We start from the raw sequence: 9,044 nt of genomic DNA on the forward strand, positions 1-9,044 counted from the left end.
ACATTAAAAAAAATAAATGTATCCAAAAATTTTGTATTTCTCAGCCAAGTAGTTTTATTATTCAGTTTTCATGTTTCATTAATTATGTCCTTTTTAATGAATGTCCCTCTTTTATTTTTCTTGATTTTATCTTTTATGGCAACACTGCCTTGTGACCAGTCAGTGATGTGGCAAAAACGTTTGCCATGAAAATGCCTGCAGCAAAAACACTTGCAGTAAGAATGCCTGGACATGGCACTCAGGAAGTCCTCTGCAGGAGCCAGGACTTGCACTGGGGCTGCAAATGACACAAACCCTGATAAGCAGTGCTTTGAGCAGAGAGGGGTTTATTTTTCAGAGCCCCAGGCTCCTCTGGGCTGCCACTCCTGGTTCTTTGGCCTGTGTTTTTCCAGCTCATGGTTGCCTAACAGTTGCTGCATATCTGGGGGTCATGTACAAGTTTGGGGAGTGGGCAGGAGGAAGAGGGAAGGGTGGCACCTCTGTTAGCAAATCACCTGCTTCCCCATAAACCTCACACATGGCATGAGCTTCACGTGGCCATGCCTGGTTGTCAGGGGCTCTGGGGCAGCGAGTGTTCTAATCAAACAGAACTGAGATTCAGTCAGTGAGGAGGAAAGGGGAGATGATCCCAGGCAGCTCAGCAGCCTGCCGACACCTCCCAGTGCATGTGTCCCTGCTGTTCAGCAAATAATTATCAAGCCCCTATCAATGCCAAGTGTATTACCTTTCTATTGCTCCTAGAACAAATCAACACACATTTGTCAGCTTAAAACAACATAGATTTATTATCTCACACTTTCTGTGGGTCAGAAGTCCAGCATCAAGTGACTGGGTCTTTTGCTTAGGGTCTTGTACGGCCAAAGTCAAGGTGCCCCTAGGTCAACTAGAGAAGAACCCACTTCTCCAAGTCCATTCAGGTTGTTAGCAGAATCCAGTTCCTTGTGGTTGTATGACTGAGGCTCCTAGCCTCCTTCATCTTCAGAGCCAGTAATGGCGCATCAAGTCCTTCTCCTGCTTTTGAGTCTGACTTCCCCTTCTGCCGCATCTCACTGAGTCTAGCTGGAAAAAATTATCTGCTTTTAAGGGCTCGTGTGATTACATTGGGCTGACCCAGATAATCCATAATGACCCCCCAATTTGAAGGTCCGCAATTCTAATCACATCTGTGTGGTGCCTTCTGCTGTGTAACATAACATTCAAAGATTCCAGCGGTTAGATCATGGACATCTTTGGAGGCCCTCTGCCTACCACTGAGGTAATAATGGGTCAAGGAGGTGGGCAAACAGCGATGGCCAAAAAGAGATAGTCCAGTCCCCTCTCTCATGGAGCTTACCACCTAGCAAGGAAACATTAACGCACAAATAGGAATAAGGTTATGGCCTCAAAGGAAGGAGAGGTGCTGGGCATGTTACAGGACCACATTAAAGCCAGGGGTTCTGGGGCTTTCCCAAGGAACTGAGGTAGATGAGGTAAAGTGCATGCAAACCACATTTCAGGACCAATGCCAGAGCCAAGAGTCAGGAGCATGGTCCCTAAGGACAGTGCACAGACTCAGGGACCAAGGGGGAGGGGTGCAAAATGTGGGGCAGGGCATTGTGACATGCCAGGGCATTGTGACAGTACTACCTCTAATATCAGCGGGGACTATCACCAGTATTTAGGCCGCTTGGTCCTCAGAACACTCCTCTGTAAGGTGGACACTACTATCTTCAAATTACAGGCGGGGGAACAAACTGAATCTCAGAGAGGGGGTGAGTCAAGTGTCCAAGCTAGTAAGGGGTGGGCCTGTGAATGATATCACCTCCCCAGATGCCCTTCTAGAAAGATGGCACTGACTGCTACTGGGAAAGGGAAGGGTAATTAGTAAATAGGCTGTCCTGATTAGGGAAGACTGCCCTACGCTACAGTAAACCTCAAAATCGCAGTGGCTCACCTACAGGGGCATTGCTGGTGTTTGCTGGTGTGGATCCATCTTGTCACACTTCCACCATCTCAGAGAACCGGGTGCAGGTGCAGGCTCTTGAATATTCTTCCTGGAGTCACTTACGTAACTTCTGTTTGCATTTCATTGGGCAAGGTAAGTCATATGGCCAGGTCCGCTGGCAGGGGGCAGGGAAATAGACTCCTCTCCCAGGAAGAACAGTCCACCATAGCGTTATCACAGGGTCCATGCTAGGTCAAAGGTGAAGCCAGCTAGTTTAAACTAAGGTGGTGGTGGTGGTGATGGGCTGGGTGGAGAGAGGGAAGGATAAGGGCGACAGTGGACGGAAGTACATTTCACTGGCAGGCCAACAGGTGTGGGAGGAATAGTCATGCACTTGGATTTGGACACAGGAAGCAGAAGGTGCTGAATTGGCTACTGAGCTCGGAAGGGGGGGAAGCTGTCGACATGGTGTGGAGTGCATCAGTCCATCAGTGGTAAGGAGGCCTGGGCATAGGGTGTGAGAATGAGGAAGCAGCCTGGGGCCTAGGTGGAGGAAGACACACTTGCAGGGTATTGCACAACTGGGCCATGGGACCTACTTGAGTGGATACTGGCTGGTCCCACAGGCACAAGTGTCCTTGCTGTAGCATATCAAGGCCAGTGTGTGCTGTGCCACCTTAACTGGATAGCACCTGCCAGATGCCAAAGACAGGACCTTCCTGGAGAGCTCTGAGGACTTGGCCAAACACAGTGTGCCCCTTAGAGCACCTGAGAGAGATCTGTTCCCCAGCACAGCACCCTGACCAGAGGGGGCTCTTCAGAGTGGAAGTGGGGTGGCCACGTAGCCACAAGCCCTTCTTCCCAGGGATGGCAAGGCCTGCAGGCCTGGCCAGGGTCCCAATCCAGCCACTGCCCTATCCTCTTCCTGCCGTGTCATGACTGTCTTCATTCACCCATTCGTTCATTCAACCAGTATTGTCTGTGTCTCTTGTATGCTTGCTACCCACTAGATGCCCCCTGAGCTTACCATTGGTGGAAGGGATGGAAAGAATTCACCAAGACTCTCAGGGAGGGCATTCCTAGAGGACCTAACTATGGTGGGGCTTCCCCCGAGGATCTAAAGTTCCCAGACCTGCAGAGAAGTTGCCCAGGGGAGCAGGGGCTCCGAGACAGAGCTGTTGACTGCTTGGCTTATGGAGCCCTGCCTGAGCCTCATCTCTTATTCCCTGCCCCTCCCCCTGGCACCTCCCAGCATGCTCGCTTAGGTTAAAGAGCAAGGGTGCAGGGAAGGCACCTGGATGCTGCCCCTGACTCTACTCTGGCTGCCCCCTTCTACCTGCAGCAATGCCTACCTTTCCCCATCACTCTCACACAGACACACACACACACACACACACACACACACACAGGCCCAGGACTACAGCCTTGGGGAACATGTAGCCCTGGAGACTCAGGGCACACAAAGGTTCGGTGCGTGTGGTGGAATGGGCTGGGACTTCATCTACTTTGCTGGCTGTGAGCTCCTGGCGGGTGGCAAGGGGCCACGTGCTCAGTTAACTGCTGCATCTCGAACTCCTGGCACACACACGTCGCTGAATAAACGTCAGTGACTAAAGTAAAGGACTAGCGAAGAAACGAAGGATAGGAAGATTTCTGGCCGCCGCGTGAAGAACGGCTTTGAGACGGTGAGTGGGACCAGGAAGCCAGCAACCCAAGTTCCGCCAAGACAGGGTCTCCGCCAGCCTGGACTTCACCAGTCAGGAGAGAGCTGTGGCCGCACAGGGGCGGGGCCTCCGCTTCCGAAGACGGAAGGGCCCCACCAGCCGGGAGGGCCCCACAGCCGCACGTAGGCTGGGCGTCCGGAGGCGGGGCGTCCGCCGGCTGTGGCGTCACAGGAGGCGGGGCCTCAGCTTCCTGTTGGGCGGCACCAGGCGGCGGTCACGTAGCTCAGGTTACTGTGCTGCAGCCTTTCGCGCGTTGGTGGGTTTCTGTGCGCCCGTCCCCGCCGTTCTTTCGCCAGCATGCCGATGTTCGTGGTGAACACCAATGTCCCCCGCGCTTCCGTGCCGGACGGGCTCCTTTCCGAGCTCACTCAGCAGCTGGCGCAGGCCACCGGCAAGCCGGCCCAGGTTTGCCAGGAGAGAACAGGGAGAAGGGGTGCGGGCCGGACGAGGTGGTCCCGGGCTTGGGGGCGAGGAGGGGGCGACTCCAGGCCGAGGCTCTGGGCAGGGAAGGGATGGAATGGGTGGCCGCCCGGGCCCAGGCGAGGGCTCGCGGGCCGGCTGACCGCACCCCGTCTCCCCATAGTACATCGCGGTGCACGTGGTCCCTGACCAGCTCATGGTCTTCGGCGGCTCCAGCGAGCCGTGCGCGCTCTGCAGCCTGCACAGCATCGGCAAGATCGGCGGCGCGCAGAACCGTTCCTACAGCAAGCTGCTGTGTGGCCTGCTGGCCGAGCGCCTGCGCGTCAGCCCTGATAGGTGCGTGGGGCTGTGGAGGCGCCGAGGGGCGGTGGGGGCGCCGAGGGGCGGTGGGGGCGCCGAGGGGCGCAGCCCAAGGCCCGTGACAACGCAGCCCGCTGAATCCGGCTTCCACGCCCCGCAGGATCTACATCAACTACTACGACATGAACGCGGCCAACGTGGGCTGGAACAACTCCACCTTCGCTTGAGGGCCGCGCCGGCCCTACCCGCCTGCACCAAGGCCCTGCTGCCGGCAGTATTGTGCCCGCTTCGCCCCCAGCGACACCCACCTCCAGGTCCGGAGAAATAAACGGTTTGGAGGCTGCTGCTGCTTCGGGCTTCCTTGGCTTGCGGAGGAGTGGGTGCAGGGCCGGGACAGTGACTGGGGAACCGAGGGCGGGAGGGGTGCCCTCCCGGAACCTACTCTTAGAGACCTTTTGCCTAGCCTTGTCTGTCCTGTGCCCCCAGCAGAAGCCTCAGCCTTGATTGGCATCCTGCCCGGGGCCACAGACCCAGGAATCAGACTCAAATCGGAGCCTCCCATTCAACGTTTGCCGTTTGCAGCTTTGCCCTCCCAGGGCAGGTTCACGATTGTGCCCTTGGCGGGAACCCAGAGTTGAATCCATTCCCACCTGCGGGGGCGGGGCCACCACGTAGGCTAAGGCTGGCTGGGCTCAGGCTGGCTGGGGTCGGGTCAGGGGGAGAAGGGGAGGGAGAGATCGGGATCAAAATCTGATTTGCTTTAGAGGTTGGAGAGTCAGCTGGGTCTGGGCTTTTCTCCCAGCCCCACCTTCCTCCATCTACCAGATGGGCAAAGGGTACCCTGGGAAAAGGAAGCCTTCACTTCCCTGTTCCCCAGGATCAAACCCTGCCCTAGTTCCCTAGTTTCTTGACCTGGAAAGTCCTGTTGTTCTGGAACTTTTGGACAGTTTTCAGGTGGGAGTGGGGAGGTACACAAGAGGCAGAGTTTTTGGTTATATTGCCCTGATGTCCCTCAAATCTGTGTCTGGCCTCTGCTCTCCTTAGGCACCCAGGTCTCCACAACAGTTTCTGGACACAACACAGGGCCTGTAGTTTTGAAGCCATTCATGTTTTATGGAATAGTGCCTCTGGAAAGCCTTCAGGTGTTTAGTGCACCCTGCAGGGACACTGAAGGTCCTGGCCCTCGGGGCACTGTCAACAATAAAATCAGTATCAAGGCCCAGTGTGCTGGAGTCTAACTGATCCAAGGCCCCTCCGGTCAAGTGCAGGGGCTCCCTTGTGGAGATGATAAGACAGTGGGCAATTTCTGCACCCATATTGGGCCATAGGGGCCTCAGCTGCCATGTTGCTTGCTCAGAGCAGGTGCCTTTGGGCTAGAATGCCTTTCTAGCCCACCGTGTGAGGGGTTCCATAGCCCCTACAGCATCTCCACCTAAGTGAGACCCAGCCACTAGCACTAGGAATTCCTATGCCTGGAACTGGCCCTAGTCAGCCAGGGCCAGCACTTGTGTGTTGACTAAAGCAAAGGGCCAGCCCGTACTGCCTGACCTGTGGGAGAAGTCAAGTGCATTTTACCTGCTTGCACAGGGAGGGGACTCCACTGGATGCCTAATGGCTCTGTGCCTTTGAGACCCCCTTGCTCTTGTTCAGTCTCTCTAGGCAAGATCATCTTAGATGGAAGATTTTTTGTTTCTTTAAACATATAATTTAAGTGAATTTGCTTTTGAAAGCTGAGGGGCTATAGGGAACAGCATTGTCACCTGGACCAAGCCTTTGGAGGGAGTGAGGAACAATCCTGCCTTTGAGCCACAGGCAGTGACAAGGGCTGTGTGTGTACAGAGGGGGGTCTGCTGTGTCCACGAGCTCCTTCCCTGAGATGGCTGTCAGTGGTCCAGCCAATGTGGTACCTCTGTGGTGTCACCGTGAACACCTGGCAGGCAGGGGCAGGAAACTCCTGGTTCCCAGCCCAGGCTTAGAGCCGAGGACAAGTCCCATGTGCCCTCTGATTGTGGCAAATGCAGAACAACCCAGGCCCCAAGGCTATGGAGTGCAGTCAGCTGGCACTTTCCACATGGATCTGCATCCTCCCTTCCTCTCCCATCACAGAATTGTTGGCCTCTTGTCCTCTGGGGCAGCCCACCCTTGCTTGCCATCTTGCTAATCAAGATACCTGAGGACTGCTTTGCATCTTAGTCTAGGTCCTGGGGTAGGGGCGGGTACTGTTCCCTTCAGCCCTAGGCAGCAAGGATTTACTTCCAGAAGTACAGGAGTGATGGTTGGGGTCACATTTTGAAAGAGGAAGTAATCAGCTCAAAGGGAAGCTGGAAGGGTGTTGCCCATCTTGGTGGGAGTGAGATGCTCCTCTTCCACAAAAATCTCTTGAGTGTCTTGCTCCAGCTCCCTCAATGAAAGGGCGTGGAACCCCACATCTGTGTCTGTCCTGGGGGTGGGGATGGTGGCATGGCTCCAGCTAAAGCCAGAAGGTCTCATCTGCCTCCCTTATGAGCTGGGGCCTCCCTCATGGATCTGAGCAACTACTGCTCCCACCCCGGCCCTGGCCTTTGTCACGACCCCTCAGCTCCTGTGTGACCCTCGTCCCTGAGTTCCCAGCACAGAATATCTCTGCTTCTGGGTGTGCTCAGATCTGCTCTTAGAGTCTAGCTCTCAGATCCCACACCATACATGGTCAGGAGAGGGCAAGGGCACAGGTCTCCACGAGAATCTAGTCCACCTCCCTCATTTCACAGATGAGGACAGACCCTAGCTTCCTTGGGTGTGCCAGTGCTGGGCCGGCCATCTCCCAGGAGTCAGCCACACATTCACTCCCAGTTAGGGCTTACCTTGTGGCTTCACATGACAATGGGGGTCTCCCAAGACCAGAGAGGGAGACAAGATAGGCTGGGCTCCTGCTGTGTCTAGGGAGGCTGGAGGCCCCACAGGAGAACAGAGTACGGCCTGCACCGCCTGGCCCCCTTCCCCCCCCACCCCCCCAACAAGAAACCTGGAAGTGTCAAGCTCTGAGGCCAGCTGGGGGATCAAGGTGGTGGCTCCTCGGGAAAGGGGAGTGTCTGTGAGTCAGGGACCCACTTCCAAGTCCCCTGGAACGTGTAATGCCCTGTACACCAAGGAGGCCTGCTGCTGTATCTCACTCAAGCCGCATCCTGTCCCCCCGCCGCCCAAATGCTGCCAGGGTCAGCCCCATTTAGCCCAAAACAAGGGCTCCACTGCCCATTGAGCAGCCTGTCCCTTCCTCAAACCCTACAAACCCTAGTGGCTGCCCCAGGGAGCCTTGAAAAGAGCTGCGGAAACTCATTTCCAAATAATGCCTCCAAGTGAGGTGTGAAACAGATGGGGGAGGGGACATAGACTTCCACCTACTCTCCATCATCGCTCCAGTGCTACCATGTCATCTGCCAATAAAGACCTGACTGTCCTCACAGCTCACCTCACGGGTGCTGTTCCTTCTGCAGGGAATGCTTATCTCCCATCTGCCCACTTTGAGCCCCACACTATGCCCTTGTGGGAAACCTTCCATGAGGCTACCCAGTGCAGGACTATGCCAAGGCCTCTCTGCTTTGGTCCAGGCCTTGTGAGCTGGGGTTTCTCTTCCTGTATCCCCCAGCAACCTGTGAGCATTGAGAGGTGGCTGCACCCAGCTCCGTGGCCTTTGGGCCCAGGGCTGTATGCAGGAGCCTCACAGCTGGTCTATTCTGGAGAGGCCAGTGGCGCAGGCTTTTCCCAGGCCTCCCACCTTGTCACCCCTCACATGCAGGGACCCACTGCTCCTTCAGCCTCAGCTGAGACCCCTGCCTCAGGGCCTTCCTCTCCCTGCCTCCCCTCAATCCTCCGCTGCTTCTGGGAGCCGGATCACACAATCACACAGAGGTTGTTACAGTCAAGCGCCTTCCCTGCTCCCCTCCAGGCCTCGTCCCCATCTGTGAAATGAAAGGAGTCACCTGATGTCTCTACATATTCCTTCAACCTTTGAGCATCTCAGTGCATAGACTTGGGCATGATTAATGTGGATCACGTTGCCAAGGGAGGGGAAGGACTGAGCAGGTAGCCTATGCCTGTACTTTGGTCTTGATAAAAATTATGAAGCCCCTTCCCTGGGTGGGCAAGGAAAAGACTAGGGGGTGTGGGCAAGTTCTCCACCCAGAGCCTGGCGGTGCTGGCAGTGAACGAGGGAGGAGGGCCTGAAGCTGGGCACACATCCCCTGCAGGAATACAGCTGAAACATTCACTGTGGACCCTGGCCCACACCTCAGGGCCCACCGACCACTGGAGCTCGTGCCACAGGGCTACCCCACTGCTTTAAAGCAGTAGATAGAAATAGTGCAATTTTCCGGGGGAGGTCGTCTGACCCCCAGAGATGAGGAGGTTTCCAAAGTTTCTGGGCCACTATCTTCCTTGACTCCTTGCCCCACTAGGCAACTATGTTGGCCCCCCAAAACTGTTTCTGTGAAGCTTTATCTTGCCAGCCCAGCTCCCCTTCTCAGCTGAGCATTTGCCAAACTGGGTTCCAGCCCTCCTGCCTTCCAGTGAGAATTCCAGAACTAGGGTGTAGGGGGAGTTGAGGGGGGCACAATGCAAACCCACCAGCCACTGGCCCAGATTTTTCCTCCTTATTAAGTGAGCACATCTCTGCTGTGTTTGAAGCCCACATAAGAGAGACA

General features: G+C 55.6%; 1 protein-coding gene and 2 long non-coding RNA genes across 5 annotated transcripts; 2 read left to right on the forward strand and 1 right to left on the reverse strand.

Moving 5' to 3' along the window:
* Positions 1-761: 761 nt before the first annotated feature.
* On the reverse strand, positions 762-2,044 carry LOC123587621. The gene is made up of 2 exons (XR_006707420.1): positions 1,934-2,044; positions 762-1,059 (listed from the first exon to the last, which is right to left on the reverse strand). It is a non-coding gene; the product is annotated as an uncharacterized LOC123587621 (long non-coding RNA).
* Positions 1,245-2,444, forward strand: LOC123587622. 2 transcript variants are annotated; one of them, XR_006707422.1, is made up of 3 exons: positions 1,245-1,469; positions 1,940-2,077; positions 2,335-2,444. It is a non-coding gene; the product is annotated as an uncharacterized LOC123587622 (long non-coding RNA). The 2 variants fall into 2 exon arrangements; XR_006707421.1 differs by lacking the exon at positions 1,245-1,469 and adding an exon at positions 1,502-1,751.
* Positions 2,445-3,823: 1,379 nt separating this feature from the next.
* Positions 3,824-4,711, forward strand: MIF (macrophage migration inhibitory factor). 2 transcript variants are annotated; one of them, XM_045457528.1, is made up of 3 exons: positions 3,824-4,053; positions 4,232-4,404; positions 4,529-4,711. In XM_045457528.1, exons 1-3 carry the CDS (start codon positions 3,946-3,948, stop codon positions 4,593-4,595), a joined length of 348 nt encoding a protein of 115 aa, XP_045313484.1. In that variant the 5' UTR covers positions 3,824-3,945; the 3' UTR covers positions 4,596-4,711. The 2 variants fall into 2 exon arrangements, with proteins under 2 accessions (XP_045313484.1, XP_045313483.1); XM_045457527.1 differs by having other exon boundaries at positions 3,840-4,081.
* The last annotated feature ends 4,333 nt before the right edge of the window (positions 4,712-9,044 follow it).

This window comes from Leopardus geoffroyi, chromosome D3 (genome assembly GCF_018350155.1).
Source record: "Leopardus geoffroyi isolate Oge1 chromosome D3, O.geoffroyi_Oge1_pat1.0, whole genome shotgun sequence".
Lineage (NCBI taxonomy): Eukaryota > Metazoa > Chordata > Mammalia > Carnivora > Felidae > Leopardus > Leopardus geoffroyi.